This window comes from Pleuronectes platessa, chromosome 4 (genome assembly GCF_947347685.1).
Source record: "Pleuronectes platessa chromosome 4, fPlePla1.1, whole genome shotgun sequence".
Taxonomy (NCBI): Eukaryota; Metazoa; Chordata; class Actinopteri; order Pleuronectiformes; family Pleuronectidae; genus Pleuronectes; species Pleuronectes platessa.
This window is the reverse complement of record NC_070629.1, coordinates 17,048,499-17,064,333: the sequence shown is the minus strand read 5'-3', so window position 1 is coordinate 17,064,333 and position 15,835 is coordinate 17,048,499. Positions and strand designations below refer to the sequence as shown.

The following is a 15,835-nucleotide window of genomic DNA, read 5'->3' as shown; positions in this document are numbered from 1 at the left end:
ACCGGGGCAGAGTGAGACGGGGATGGAAAATAGCAGGATCGATGCAGAGTAAAATGTCAGAAAATGGTGGAACGTGTCTCATGTAGAGAACTGCATTGCAAGATATCTCCACGTTTGTACGCACTATGTGAGTCAAAGCAACTGTAAGTGCCTGAGTGTGTGCTGTGGAGCAGTGGAGGAGCTCCCCTTTTTTTTCTCTTTTCATGGAGGTATAGTTAGAGCTTTCAGTGACTTGAGACAGGGGAAGAGCAGGGGGGATAGTTGGGACACAGGCAGACGATGGTGGTTGGGGGGGGGGGGGGGGGGGGGGGCGAGATGATGCACTGATGACGGAGACGAGGGGAGGGGGGAGGAAGTGGGTGAGAAAAGAGGGAGTCACCTTGTGAGGGACACTCAAAAAATGGCTGTCCTGGCAGGGATGACTCAGCAATAATACTATTAAAGCTTTGGCTTGTGTTTATACCTGAATGTGTGTGTGCATGTGAGTGTGGCAGCGTGCCACTGGGAGAATGGCTGATTATTAAAGCAGTGGACACACAGAGTAAAACTGAATATGTCAAGGTTGTGTGTCTGCAGCTGTATCTTTACTGTTGCATTGTAAAAATCCAAAGCAAACAGCTCTTCACTGTTTGCTGGTTGTGATCTATTGTTGTGACAAACTGAAGTTTGCAGAACACAACTGAACTGGCCTCTGTCACAGCGCCACCTGGTGGTCAGTCGACTGGCCCGCCCGTGTCAGTTCCCCGTGTGAACACAGGGGGCAGCACAGCCTCGCTGAGCCACCCGTGAGCTTTTACTTCCGGTGTTAGCTCCGCCTCCTCCCCTGACACCAACGAGCATAGAGGGAAAGTTCGAACTAAACAACAACCATTTTTTCCCCTTTTTTGATAAACAGTGATGAAAACATGCATCAGCCAAACTGCTTATTAACAACATGGCTCCAGGAAAACAACGAGCTGGTAAACAAGTGGAGGGAACGAGTAAGACACAAGTTTAACGTCTATTCAGTAATACTGCGAATACTGTAGTGATACTGCGAATACTGTAGTGATACTGTGATGTATTCATATGCTAACACTGGAGAATAGATCAGGAAAGTAAAAATGATAATTATGTGATACTAAGTAGCGTTAAACCCATTCCTGTACTGTCTAGTAACTTACTACAGTATTTTATTTTATTGTACATAAACAGAATTATGTTTTTTATTTATTCTGTTGTTTTAGTTTAACGATCAATAATGTTGTCTAATGAGCAGTGTGGAAGAAGTATTAATACATTCTAACGTAACTTACATTAGCAACACCACACTCCTGTATTCAAAGTAGTATTTTACTAAAAGTACACAAGAATTGACAGAAAAATGTACGTCCAACATCGACAGTAATTAAGTCGTAGTAGTAAGTAAAGTTGTCATCGAGTAGAATTGTTCATATTATATTATAGCACAGCATATTGTATTATATTAGATATACAGATGCAATAACGTGTTAGAAGGATTTATTGGATGTAACTGGTGAAGAAGGAATTTTTGATAAGTAACTTCTAACTACATCTAGTCAAGGTATCTCTTGTTTCTTCTTTACCTGACTTAGCTATTGGACTTGAGTAAATGTGTTGGTCAGATTCCACATAACATACCTGTGTTTTCAGTTTGATCTTACTTTGATCATTTCAGCAGCAGGAAGGAGGCGGTTTGAGCCGAGATCAGAACCGGACCACGTGTTCCTCTGAGTTCCACAAACTTTTAAGGAAAATCCAAGGTGCTTCATGATCTTGATAATACAAATGAGTGATTTGTGACGTTGGGACTTCAGCTCTTACGTTTATTTTTCTTCCATCTCCTTCTTTCTTCTGTCCTGCAGGTGTTCCTCCTCTTGCGGACCACACTCGCCTGGAGCTGTCAGTGGTGTACAACACCTGCTTATTATCTACTGCTCAGTCTCAGTTCCGAGAAGCTGAGCTGCTCCTCACACACACTCTGCAGAGAGGTAGGCCTGTGCTGTGAAATGATGACAAGATCATAGATGTGGAAGACACAGGAACTAATGCCACTCAGTGTCATGTCATGATAAAGGATTCCTTAGCTCTGATTTCTTGCTTGGTGCAGCTCTACAGATGACAGGAGATGACCCTGTCACTTCAGACCTTCCTGCGTTTTGGAGAACGGTTCTCAAATCGGTTAGAAACAAAGCTTTGAATTCCTGTGTGCTGCGACTTCTCTGTGTGCAGTGGGTAATATGGTTGGCCACCTGTCAGATGAAAACTATACATGATTTTAAGGTAAGATCCTGTTTTTATATTGTGTTTCTACCTTACTTGTTTGATGTTGATATGAACATGCGCAGACACACTCTATTGTCTACTGTGTTAAACTACTATCTTATTTTCCTGTGATGCAGGAGGAGCTGTCCTCTCTGGTTCAGACACTATGTACTGGAGATGGGGATGAAAAGAGGAGTGAGGGGGAAAAGGAAAAGTGCACTGATGTTCCACGATTGGTGACAGACCCAAGACGGCTTGTTGAATTATTGCAGATCTGCACTTTTATTGCCCAAGGTCTGGAGCATTCATTATTTTTTATTAAAGCATATTGAAATATCAGATACAGTCATTTTCTGACCCCACTAAAATATAGACATGTAAATATAGAGTTAATGAATTAAAAACATAGAGTCAATGTTTTAGTTTCTGCTCCGTCTTTTCTGTGTTTATCTTGGTATAATTTCTACTCTTTATTTTCCCAAATGCAACCAAAGTTTTGTAGGAGCAAATAAACTGCTGTGTTGTGTTTGAATCATGATTGTGAGAAAAGAGTAAATTGTGGATGCAGGCACCCAGATACAGGACCTGCCAGTAACTCAATGTTTTCTTAACACTGAATTTCATCTTGTGAATTTAATCTTCTGTCTTGTTGTGCTCTGTATGTTTCATTAAGGAGCTGAAAGTCTGAGTGAGGGCCAGAGTTCAGAAGCGCTGTCTGGTCTGCAGAAAGCCTCTTCCCTGTCGGCCCCCAGAACTCTAGTAGCACACGTACACTTCCTCTCAGGCTCCTGCCTAGCCCACATGGTACGTTCAAACTACTATTTCTATCAGAGTAATAGCATGCATCATGCGTGGGCCCAAACAGGTTTGGAATAAAACGTGTCACACATTTACATGAAGTGTGTGTTTGGTTTTATCACCAGAGCTGCCCTCAGATGGCACTGCAGTGTTACATGAAGGCGCTGGAAACTGACTCATGTTGTGTGTGCGCTCTGTACCAGAGCATGCTCATCTACAGACAGCTGGGCAACAGACAGGCTGAAATACAAGCTATGCGCTTGCTGCACTCAGTGAGTAACACACACATATTATATATACATAGATGCATTCGAGTGGGTAAGACAAAAATGATTCTCAACATTTGTCTTGTAGATATACATAAGAAATTGCATTGCCTGACACATATTCAAATATATATTGAAGCATAACAACCTCTCTTGTCCCACAGACTCTGATGTTGCCCTCTGCCACAGTGCCTGCTCTGGCCAGTACCCAACTCCTCTCCCCGTCCTTGCTGCTCTGCAGCCAATCACTGAGCAGCCTGCTCTCAGTTCCCTCTGCCCTCTCCGTCCTTCACAATCTGGCACTGACGTGTGTGCTCCATGAGAGGTGAGAAGACCAGCATGCAGCTGGAAGTCTCTGTTTCTTACTTTTTGTGGCCACTATTCAAAACTGGACAGACCTGTAGAGGGCACAGAGGTTGGTAATGGGTGTGGTTGGTGTTTCTGCAGAGTGTCAGAGGGTGTGGAGTATTATCTGGACCTGCTGGCTGCTCTTCACTCCGAAGATCAACATGGAGTAAGAGAAAAAACACTGACAGACATGCAAGTTAATGAATAATTAACTTCTGAATAGATTTATGTGCAAGCTCTATTGTTAGAAGCCGTAATGTATTTACCTTGGGGAAGAATTCAGATTTGAACTAACATTTGTTTGCGGAATGTCTCTTTTTTTAGGTCTCTGCTGAAGGTCCTTCTCTTCCCAGGTTGCCTGAGCTTTACCTGGAGGGAGGTGCTGCCTTGCTCATGGCCCGGCGGTCTACAGATTGCATGGCGCTTTGCAATGAAGTCATCAACACGACAATGGACCTGCTGCCAGAAAGGCTGGTGATGGAGGATCCAGAGGAGACGAGTAAGGCTGAGACCAGGGGTGTGAGTGCGGCGGGCGAAGATAAGATGGCGATGTTGCTCTGGTCTGGAGCCGCCTACCTCTTGCAGGGTCACTGCCACACTCACCTAAAGGACTGGAAACAAGCTGTGACTCACTACACAAGGTCTCTGTCTTTTTTCAGTCATAAAATTATCATATTAGTAAACCAACACACACTGTAACACTGTATTCTGAATTTCAGGTGTATCAACCTGTTGGTGAAGGTCCGCTTTAAGAAGAAAGGTTAGTACTTTACTGACTTTATTGAAGATTAGAGAGAAATTGCCCCTTTAAAATAAAATTCCAGCTACTGTTATTTATCGATTTAATTCTGTTGATGGTCAATTCCAGGTCTCCAACCACAGATCCCCAGTGCAGACATGGTTGACAAGCAAGGGACAGATCTGTGTATTCTCCAAAGGCTGAAGGGGCTTTCCCTTGCTGGTAGGGGTATCAGCTTCACGCAGACAGACAGACTGAGAGAGGCACTGAGGGACCTCCTGCTCAGCCTGCAGGCATTCCCAGGTACAGTTTATGTAGCACAGCTATTTTGGACAAATGATTTTAGAAGGGTTAAGTTCAGTCATACACAAACATTTTAGGTGTATACATAACAGTTACCATCTAAATGAAACAACCCAATGTTTTCCTATATGTTCCATTAGTTTTGTTGTTGGTAATCTCAAGTTAAGATAAACAATTTTCCCTGTTCAAAATCATTCAGCATATTGTGAGACTTTCTTGTTGAGTATATTGATGATGAAAATATTGATTAACGTATTCACATCAAATTATGAAATTAAATAAATGTCTGTTGATTTGAGCAGTGGTTGCACAGAAAGCGAAGTTCATTTTATTCAATTGGTCTCTTTTCTTTGATAAAGAGCTGCTGGTTACAAATAAACAAACTGTATCTATGATCTTCACTTCTACTTCTGCATTCAAGGCTTTAGACCTATCTCCTACATTTGTCCTCATGTATGAGCTAAGAACCGTTGGTATTGACATGAATGCCCCACCAGGACTGAGGGGGGTCTGTGTTGGGTTTGTGTGGTGGTCCATTGTAAGACTACGTTGTCATGCTATACTGTATGTGCTGTCTCAGAGTGTGTGGGTGCAGGCCTGTGGTGCGGTGAAGTGCTGTGGAGGCTTGGCAGAAGACAGGAGGCAGCAGCTTGTTGGGAAAAGACCTGGAGCTTCGCCACACAATCATCAGTGGAGTAAGACTGTCATTCAAAATTCAATGTCTTCGGTAATTTTGGTGGTTTATGTTGTGTGGTGTGTGATATGCAAAGTGTACGCTTAAGCTCTGTTCAGAAAAAGGCACCTCGGGTGACCCGGCTACTTTTTTGCATCACTAAATGGATTTGTGACCTAATACTTCACTGTGGGGTGGTAGGTTTTAATTGTACAAACCACACAGGTGGTCAGGAAATCATGTGACCATGCATCTGTCGAGTGAGTGGAACACAGACGCTTCCCACATCACACTGAAGCATTGTGTAACTGACCTAGTCTGCATAAAACATTTCTGTTAAAATTACAGAAAAAACAATGAAGTGTTTAATATTCCATAATGTTGTTTACATTCATTGTTGTTAGTATGAGGGGAGATTAGATCAGATGGCTGTGGTCTCACCTGGAGAAATGCAGAATCTGTAGTGGTTTGCCACATTCCACTGCTTAGATTGATAAAATACCTAGAGTATATATAATGAGGAACACTTATAGTGACTTCAACTGTAGGTTTTCAACTTGGGCTGTCCACTGAAAAGGGACTGCAATCCTTTTCTCAGCTAGTTTCTTTAAAGTGTTCATTTAAATTTTTCTCCTCAGCAGAGGACACATTTCCTAACAGAAGAACTCATTTGAAATGTATTTTGACACCACAAATAAAGAAATGAATTCAAGCTAGTTTTGTTGGTTGTTTATATAAGTAGAACACATTCCATATGTTCTGACTCCTCTAACTCTCTGCTTGCCCTTTGCACTACAGGGGTCTTCCGTTGTACCTGTGGGAACCCCAGACTGGCCCTTTGTTGGACTCCACAGAGCTGCGGTGCAGGATACAGACGCTTGGTTCTACCTAGTCAATGCGGAGAGGGACACATGACGAACGCACCTATCGCTTACTGAACAGGATCAACTTTCTCTGGCCTGTGAACTGAAACCAATGCCCACAACAAACATGCATCTACAAGGACAGTGGAAGGACGTGTATTGTGAAGACGTTAAGGGTGAAAGTGTTATGGACACCAAGAAAAAAAATAATGATGATAAGATAAGATAACTAGACATATTGTACAGTAGGTTGGTTATTGAAGAACAGACTGTATTCAAAATATATAAAAAATGATTTATTAGAAGAAAAAGTGTATATTGGGCACGCAATAGTAAGCTTGACTGTTATAAATAATATACATTATAAATATATGTGTATATAGATTATACAGATTATAGTACATATAATGAAAGATAGACACCATAAACGGTGTTTCTGCTCTTTTTGTGCATTCCTCTCATCAATAAAACTCTATGGTTAATTTACACAGGTCCACACACAGGCAAATTGTTCATCTCAAGATTAGAGTTGACTAATTCCATGTTTTCACGTTTCTTCAGTATCAACGCGGATAACGTCAATTGGGTGACTCCAGTTATGTGACGGACCAATAACAGAAAAGTTGATGAAACTTGTAACACCCCCGCTCCTTTGTAATTGGCTGTAGCAGCTCAATATTCCCTGTGACGATAGACAGCACGTCATTTGATTGGTTATTGACGTTGTCGGATAGACCCCAGCCAATCAGAGCGCGGGATGCATGCAGTCCACGGTATAACTCTAAGGAAAAGCACGGAAACGACTGCTCTCTTTCGTGTGAAATCACGGAGAACGTTGAGAATCGAGAACCGGTGAAGCCTCACAAACATTTAGACTTTATTTATTAATAGTATTCCAGGTGGACGACCATGGCCTCGGGAGGGGAGTAAGTACAAATAGACACCAGTTTTGATACGTTTTTCTGAGTTAATATCCTTGAAGTGGCTGGCGTCATACGATGGTCTGTTAACGGGTGCTAATACATTACCGAGCTAGCTAGCCGGGGAGCTAATGGGGTCAGCCACTCCAGCCTCCGCACTTCGTCCATTTAATGAATTAGTTAATACTGCAGACTCACTGACCCCTGGTATGAATCCCGATGGATTGTTGGCACTTGTTTAAACTGTTGTCGACGGTCGGTTATCGGTGTTTATTTAGTCAGCTGAGTGACAGCGGGTTGACAAAGCGCAGTCATTGCTGTCGTGTTAGATTGCTAACGCTAGCTTAGCAACGCTGTCAAGGCCGAAGTCAACCAGCGTCACACCGACAAGTTGGCCTATCCGCCGGCTAATGGCTCGTGTTGGAGCCTGATGTTACATCGGACGGAATAAATACACGTTTTCAGCACATGTCACAAACTTAGTCGACAGAATAACGAATGAAAACGTTAGTCAGTAGGATGGCTAACTCCATATCGAGCTGTTTAACGCTACAGTGCACCGAAGCTAGCATGCTAACGGGGCTGGCTATTCATTTAACGGTCGAGAATTTACCTGTGCTCCATCTCGCTGTTAGCTAAATACTCGTGAAATAAACTCATCAAATGAATGTGTAATCGACTGTCACGTTAGCAGTACATATGTGTATTCATATTATTGTTATTATAACGGTAGAAATTGAGCGTTTGCCATTCTAAGGGACAGTCTAGCTAGCTAACAAAGTTTTTTTTCTAATTATTTTGCCGTGTCATCTGGGCTCGCTTGCTCGCAAGTCTGTTAGCTTACAGGCTACCATTAGCATGCTATCATCATGAAAGAGAAACTACCAAACGGGTCGAAGAGTTTTCTAGAAACTCGAGGTTGCGTTCTCATAGGCTTTTTATATGAAGGCATCGTTGATGATTCCTCTTATGTAACGTTCAGTTATTGTAATTGGCAAATTATGTAAAGGACGCGTTTTGACTTTAGGACACCAAGATACATGGCTGATTGTTGTTTATAATGTAAAACTATAATTAGATAATGCTTTCTACCATATCGATAATTTATTTAACTATTACATAAAAAGGCTTTATAATAAATAGTTAAATAATAAAAGTGCAGTTACAATACAGAAGAAATACATGTACACAGCAGAACAAAACACAAACTATACTTTTAGCATGTAGCAAAAATACAGTAGAGCCAAACAATGGAGTATTTCACACAATGGAGTACAAACTGTGCCTGGCCTCTTTAGAAGCTGTTGTCTCAGCCTGTTTTGTGATGTCAGCAATGGTTTTATTTATTTAACTTATGACCCCATTACAGCTGTCCTGGGGTTCCACAACAGGGTGTTCATATATCCCTAAGGTCTTCCCAAGAAATGAAACCTGGTCCATTACGGGTGTATTTAGTGAGGTTTTCAAACCTAATATCCATTTACTTATGAACATGTTAGGAGTAAAGCGTTATCTGTCTTCCATTAATTAAGTTCCCCCCGCCTCTGATGCAAAGCTGGTTGTATGAAATGTCTTAAGTCTTTATCATTGTCTCATTGTTTAGATCCAAAAATGATGATCTAGCCACTGCAATTCTGAAACAGAAGAGCAGACCCAACAGACTGATTGTTGATGAATCCATCAATGAAGACAACAGTGTGGTGTCTCTCTCTCAGGTAAACAGAATGTTTTATCCATGGCTGAAAGGATCAGCAATGTTTGTAAACTTCGGCTGTGTGATATGACCAAAATCAAATTCATATCCTATGTAAATTTGTAAAATAACATCTTTCAATGGGTTTATATTGAGCACTCAATATGATTCTTGTTTAGCTGGTACCAGAAGTTAATGCTGTATGATTCTGTTCTGGGAAACAATATGTGGCCGCATTCTCAGTATCGCTTTCTGGTCAGTTTTCATACTCTAACTGCATCCATGTGACAGAGGTGGCCCCTCTTTTTGCTACTCCTTGAATTTTCTTGGTTTGCTTGGTCCTCCACCTGTTTAGATTTAACCCATTCTATTTTGTGTTGGTTTGTGTTGCCCTCATGCAACTATCCAGCCTGCATCTGGCGTGTGGAAGGACACTAAACTAAAATTATGATGAAAATATTGCCGCGACGAGCGATAGCTTTTTTTATTTATTTCATATTGTATATTGTACAGCCCTATTTTTTAAATTCATGATATTTTTTAAGGTGCGCAACTGCAGATATATTCCTGATATCTGCTAACATCAACTGGTGGTAGGCATTAGTTGGTGCAGTAGAACATGCAAGGGATATTCCTTATCTTGTCCTTTGTTTTAAAATTGCATAGAGGTAATGGTGTCAGATCTACTGAGTGGGCCATATGGCTTTCATAGTACTGCCACACAAGCCGGTAACCACTGGCCAGTCAGATTTACCTTTAGCCTCAGTGTACCTTCAAGTTTGGCCTGTAAAAACTCAATGACGCTAAGGTGCACAACTGAAGTTTTGTCCCTAGCATCTACTGGCAGTTGGCCTGTATTCTAAAATCTTAAATACTTTAACTGTGAGATTGTAATAGCTTTCTATAATGTGTCTTAAGACCAAGATGGACGAGCTGCAGCTCTTCCGGGGAGACACGGTGCTGATGAAGGGAAAGAAGAGGAGGGAGACTGTCTGCATCGTGCTCTCTGATGACACCTGTTCTGATGAAAAGGTTCGGATGAACCGAGTGGTCCGCAACAATCTGAGGGTCCGTCTGGGTGATGTCATTAGGTGGGGAGAAACACACACTTGTCTTACGTTCTCTCCAAAGTCCTTTAAAAGTGAATTGGTGCTAAGTCTTTTTGTCCCCCCTTTTTTTGCCTCAGCATTCAACCATGTCCCGATGTGAAGTACGGAAAGAGGATCCATGTCCTCCCAATCGATGACACAGTAGAAGGAATCACTGGCAACCTGTTTGAGGTTTACCTGAAGCCATACTTCTTGGAGGCTTACAGGCCAATCCGCAAAGGTGAATTCAAATTTCTGTTGTCAGGACAAAGGTCTTTATTTGCCTGGATGATTCACAAATCTACGATGTGGCTCTCTTTGTCGAAAAATAAACAGTGTTGTCTTTTACCATGTGAAGGTGATATTTTCCTGGTCAGAGGCGGCATGCGTGCTGTGGAGTTCAAGGTGGTGGAGACCGATCCCTCCCCGTACTGCATTGTTGCTCCTGATACAGTCATCCATTGTGAGGGAGAACCAATCAGGAGAGAGGTGGGTAGTCGGAACAGTGCACCAGGCAACATTAACCAAAAATAAACCTCCGTGAAATTTATACATCATGTGTTGAATTATGCAGGATGAGGAAGAGTCCCTGAATGAGGTGGGCTATGATGACATTGGAGGCGTGAGGAAGCAGTTAGCTCAGATCAAAGAGATGGTGGAGCTGCCTCTTAGACACCCTGCACTGTTCAAGGCCATTGGAGTCAAGGTACGGCACCTTTCTATTGCTTGGAGTAATAAATTAAGAGTTTGGCCTTCTGTTTAGAATTTTACAAGGATCTACTGTAAAAAAAAAATGGAAATAATGTCAAGTTTTGTCCCATACAAAATGTGTATAGGTTTACACTGAGCGCTGATTAAAAGATTGTTTTTAATAAAATAAAACCTTGTGGTCACCCCCTTTCAGCCCCCACGTGGAATCCTGCTGTACGGACCCCCTGGAACTGGAAAGACCTTGATTGCCAGAGCTGTGGCAAATGAAACTGGAGCTTTCTTCTTCTTGATTAATGGTGCGAATTTCCCTATATGTTTATCTTCTATACACATTTATGCCCAGTCAGGGACATTAAATGATAATGTTGTGTTTGTCCTTGACAGTATCTGCTTGTGGTTGCTAGGATAAACTATGAGGATTCTTTTTTTCTTTTACACCATCGCTACATCATTTTTTCATGAAGCGTTATGGATTGCAGCTCACTTTTAGTTATATTGTCAAATGGAAGATGTATATTTGTCGATGATTAAGATTTACCAGTTAGAAAATTGCTTGTATGGCTGTAGTTTTTCCATGTGTGTATTGTATACATTCTGGAACCTATTACTTTAAATATAGTGGTTTATCTTGTGATATTAGTTGAATCTAGTGTATTCCATGAGGTTTCCTGTGAAATCAAAATGTTTTCATCTCCATTGTAGGTCCTGAGATCATGAGCAAGCTGGCAGGAGAGAGCGAGAGTAACCTGAGAAAGGCCTTCGAGGAAGCGGAGAAGAATGCCCCTGCCATCATCTTTATCGATGAGCTTGATGCAATTGCTCCCAAGAGAGAGAAGGTGAGCGGGAAGAGGACAACTAAATGGATAGCTGAATATGACTGTCTATTGTTAGTGTAATAAATAAAAATAGTAGTGTATTCATCTTGAATTTTTTTTTTTAAGGTTTGGTCACTTTGAACAGTAAACTGGCTCTTTGTTTCATTGCCATCATCATCAGACAAAGTGCTGACATTCTGTCAGTCACTCATTTTTGGATAGAGTTGTAATTTGAATGTATGTTGTGTTATTCTTAGACCCATGGAGAGGTGGAGAGGCGCATTGTCTCTCAGCTCCTGACTCTTATGGACGGCCTGAAACAGAGAGCTCATGTCATTGTCATGGCTGCCACCAACAGACCCAACAGCATCGACCCAGCTCTGAGGAGATTTGGTAAGTTGTTTTTAAGTATCTACTCGGATATAGTATCAGAGATCAGGACGAGATGCATCCACTGATCAGTGACAGTTTCAACCATTACAACACATTTTAGAAAATGTTAGGCACACGTCTCATTTTTGTTTTAGCATCATTCTTGCAGGTTGTTCAATAAAGAATAGTAAGATTAGTCTTTGTTAGCCTTTGAGATTTTTATATTTTATTTGTCCTTGCGTTCCATAGCTGCCCAGTATACCCATAGCCATCCGTGGACCTATGATACTAAACTAATGTTGATATGTTGAATATCCCCACTTTAGAAAAGTCTTTATTTTTATTTTGGCAAGTGTTACCTCAGCAGGAAAATGTGTTTGTCTCTAAGTGAAATGTAATATTAAACCAACATTACTTCACTGGTCTTGTTACACAAGATGAAATGTCACTGGTCTGCTTGCTTGTTTCACTACCTCATGTTGTCATGTCACTGCTTAAAACTGCTGTTTATTTAGTTGACTCTGCAGTTCACCAGTGCGTCACTTTCTCACAACACTGCAGCTACAGTTTTAAATGCTTATGGTTGGATGTTTCTGATGGCTTTGACAAAGGATCAGCAATGGATTTTGTGAGAGTATCAATGGCTGGTAGATACTTTGAAGTGTAGCTGTTAACTTTATAAACGCGTCACCACCGTTTAAGTTGTTTCTCTTGTTGCTGGACTATTAGACAGGAGGCAACACATTCCTGCAGATGGTGCGTTCAAAGTCTGTGTTTGAACCCTCCCTTCTGTGTCCAGGTCGTTTCGATAGGGAGGTGGACATTGGCATCCCCGACGCCACTGGCCGATTGGAGATTCTTCAGATTCACACCAAGAACATGAAGCTGGCTGATGACGTTGACTTGGAACAGGTTTGTACACACTTCTTTTCCGGCAGTCACATGACTCCTCATCTTTGAATCAGAGGTGGGGTCATGTTGTTGATTGTCTATCACTTACAAATGAAACGACAATGAAAATTACATGCAATACTATTTTATGTAATCTAAAGCTCTATTTGCACATGATGCATATGAAAGTTACCCGCAGTTAAGCGACATAAGTATATGTACCAGTATAATACCTTTTTATATGTTAGGGTTAAAGACTATGGATGTTGTTAAGAAATATTGGGTTCTCTGTTTTAATATAGGTCGCCAATGAGACTCATGGACATGTGGGTGCAGATCTGGCTGCCCTCTGCTCTGAGGCTGCCCTTCAGGCCATCAGGAAGAAGATGGACCTGATTGACCTTGAGGATGAGACCATTGACGCTGAGGTCATGAACTCGCTTGCTGTCACCATGGATGACTTCAAGGTAAGACTTGTATTGCGGTATTTGCTATTGGGTGATGGCAGGATGGTGCCACAGTATATAAAGATATTCTGAGTTACCACTGACTCACTCAACCCTGTTCTGCAGTGGGCCCTGAGCCAGAGCAACCCATCAGCACTGAGGGAGACGGTTGTTGAGGTCCCCAACATCACCTGGGAGGATATCGGAGGTCTGGAGGATGTCAAGAGGGAGCTGCAGGAGTTGGTGCAGGTATGAAGAGAGTTCATGTCTAAAACTTATCACAAAATGTCTAAATTAAGATTGTGTCACTTACTGTTTTGTTTTTTTTATCTCTTTCCTGTGGAATTCAGTACCCAGTGGAGCATCCAGACAAGTTCCTCAAGTTTGGCATGACTCCATCCAAGGGTGTGCTGTTCTATGGTCCCCCTGGTTGTGGTAAGACTCTTCTGGCCAAAGCCATCGCAAATGAGTGCCAGGCAAATTTCATCTCCATCAAAGGGCCTGAACTGCTCACCATGTGGTTTGGAGAGTCTGAGGCCAATGTCCGAGAGATCTTTGACAAGGTAAGAGTTTAGGCTGTTACAAAATCTTTCTGATTATAGCCAATTTGACTAGACAATACATTTAAGACTATGTTGCGTGTCTGTGTCATGTCTCCAGGCTCGTCAAGCAGCCCCATGCGTTCTGTTCTTTGATGAGCTGGACTCCATAGCCAAGGCTCGTGGTGGCAACGTGGGAGATGGTGGTGGAGCAGCCGACCGCGTCATCAACCAGATCCTGACCGAGATGGATGGAATGTCCAGCAAGAAGAACGTCTTCATCATTGGAGCCACAAACAGACCAGACATCATTGACCCCGCCATCCTGAGACCTGGCCGTCTGGATCAGCTCATCTACATCCCACTGCCTGACGAGAAGAGCAGGATGAGCATCCTGAAGGCCAACCTCCGCAAGAGTCCCATCAGCAAGGTGACGCATTAGGCACCATAAGGTTTCTTTGGTACCATGATTTGTTTTGAAATGTTTACTTTGAAGTCAGCTGTCTAATACTCCCATTAATTATCATCCAGTTGGTTTTCAACATCAAGTTGATTCTGAACCTTTCCTTGAGACATTCAGTTGAAAAAGAAATTCATAACTGTCTCATGTAGACCAAGTCACAATGTTTATTTTCTGATAAATAAGAACAGAATGAAAACCGATCAGTCCTAGCTTGTTCCTTACATTTCTTTTTGTTTGACAGGATGTGGATTTGGACTACCTTTCCAAGATGACGAACGGCTTCTCTGGAGCTGACCTTACAGAGATCTGCCAGAGGGCGTGTAAGCTCGCCATTAGAGAGAGCATCGAGAATGAGATCCGCCGAGAGAGGGAGAGGCAGACCAACCCGTCAGCTATGGTTCGAACTTTTTCCCTTGTTGATAATGATCTGCATTCTACTGCTCCACTTCTGGGCTCTTTCATAATCCCTTAAACTTTCTATTCACAGGAGGTGGAAGAGGACGATCCTGTGCCAGAGATCAGGAAGGACCACTTTGAGGAGGCTATGCGATTTGCCCGTCGCTCTGTCAGTGACAATGACATCCGCAAATATGAGATGTTTGCTCAGACACTGCAGCAGAGCCGTGGATTTGGCAGCTTCAGGTACTTTTTCTAATTTTAAGTTGGTATTTGTGTCTAAGATTGAATAAAATGAGATCATGTAAATAAGAATGGTTTAGGCCTGATATGATTGATGCCCATACTGCAGCAGAGTGAAATAAGAACGGTCAATTTTAGACAAATCTTTAAGAGACATCAGTCAATGTTATTAAATATATTTATTGAATTTGATATATTTGTATTGATGAAAATCATATGGTGATAATATTGATTTTTGACTGGTTGCCCAGCCTTAATCTGCTGTATGAAAACGTTTTTAAATAGCTTTATTATGTCAGTTTTAGTGTTGACCACAGAAAACCGATTACTCCAAACATCCAAGAAAGAAATCAGTCTGAAATATTTGGAGCTGTTGTATCACAGGATTATTCCCAGGTTTCAAATAGATGAATGACTTTTCCTTTGTCTTTCAGATTTCCCTCCAGTACCGCAGGCGGCACCGGTCCAGCCCATGGCACCGGAGGAACTGGCACTGGTCCAGTGTTCAATGAAGACAACGACGATGACCTTTACGGATAAATGTACCGGGATCACACCTGTACAAATTCTCACCAGATTCCACATTTTTAGGACTTTGTGCTTCTTTCATGTGTTCCATTTTCTTTTTTGTATGATTTCCCTCTGAGAAAGCATGTAACTGCTTGGTTTGCCCTGGTTTTGTTGTTGGTGGGGGTAAGGGGAGGTTGAAAATGGAAAGTGAGTGAGTGACTGCACTTTTTTTGTTCTGTGGGGTGGGAGGAGGGGATTCTGGGGGTGTGGGGGGGGGGGGGGTTTATTGAGTGGCCTCATTCTCAGTATATCACAACCAACATGAATGGCTTTAGTGATGGGATTCTATGCTCGATCATAAAAGAAAAGAAAAAACATATTGCTAATGACTTCCTCTCTTTTTTTAAATAAACAGTAGCATTTAATGTATTACAAATTTGTCAAGGTTATGTTGTTCAAAATAAAATCTCACGAAATGGAGGGCGCTATCAAT

General features: G+C 42.0%; 2 protein-coding genes across 2 annotated transcripts; both read left to right on the top strand.

The window, feature by feature from the left end:
* The first annotated feature begins 814 nt into the window (after positions 1-814).
* fancg (FA complementation group G) lies at positions 815-6,741 on the top strand. Its single transcript, XM_053420505.1, has 14 exons — positions 815-980; positions 1,679-1,763; positions 1,866-1,991; positions 2,111-2,283; positions 2,403-2,559; positions 2,939-3,069; positions 3,189-3,335; positions 3,494-3,654; positions 3,777-3,843; positions 4,002-4,318; positions 4,397-4,437; positions 4,546-4,719; positions 5,300-5,414; positions 6,191-6,741. The coding sequence occupies exons 1-14, from the start codon at positions 906-908 to the stop codon at positions 6,282-6,284; spliced, it is 1,863 nt and encodes a 620-aa protein (XP_053276480.1). The 5' UTR covers positions 815-905; the 3' UTR covers positions 6,285-6,741.
* A 279-nt stretch (positions 6,742-7,020) lies between these two features.
* On the top strand, positions 7,021-15,830 carry vcp (valosin containing protein). Its single transcript, XM_053420504.1, has 17 exons — positions 7,021-7,181; positions 8,779-8,890; positions 9,787-9,959; positions 10,055-10,197; positions 10,315-10,445; positions 10,531-10,662; positions 10,861-10,963; positions 11,370-11,503; positions 11,740-11,875; positions 12,654-12,766; positions 13,048-13,212; positions 13,318-13,440; positions 13,542-13,754; positions 13,852-14,160; positions 14,435-14,590; positions 14,681-14,835; positions 15,267-15,830. The coding sequence occupies exons 1-17, from the start codon at positions 7,165-7,167 to the stop codon at positions 15,370-15,372; spliced, it is 2,421 nt and encodes an 806-aa protein (XP_053276479.1). The 5' UTR covers positions 7,021-7,164; the 3' UTR covers positions 15,373-15,830.
* Positions 15,831-15,835: the final 5 nt, after the last annotated feature.

What these genes read in the sequence shown, in the direction of transcription:
- vcp (XM_053420504.1), top strand. An exon ending in TTTCTTCTTCTTGATTAATG is followed by an intron (nt 10,964 to 11,369) that starts GTGCGAATTTCC and finishes TCTCCATTGTAG; the next exon opens with GTCCTGAGATCATGAGCAAG. An exon ending in TTGCTCCCAAGAGAGAGAAG is followed by an intron (nt 11,504 to 11,739) that starts GTGAGCGGGAAG and finishes TGTTATTCTTAG; the next exon opens with ACCCATGGAGAGGTGGAGAG.
- fancg (XM_053420505.1), top strand. Translation starts at nt 906, where the DNA reads ATGCATCAGCCAAACTGCTTATTAACAACATGGCTCCAGGAAAACAAC. An exon ending in CACACACACTCTGCAGAGAG is followed by an intron (nt 1,992 to 2,110) that starts GTAGGCCTGTGC and finishes TGCTTGGTGCAG; the next exon opens with CTCTACAGATGACAGGAGAT. An exon ending in CAGCCTGCAGGCATTCCCAG is followed by an intron (nt 4,720 to 5,299) that starts GTACAGTTTATG and finishes GTGCTGTCTCAG; the next exon opens with AGTGTGTGGGTGCAGGCCTG.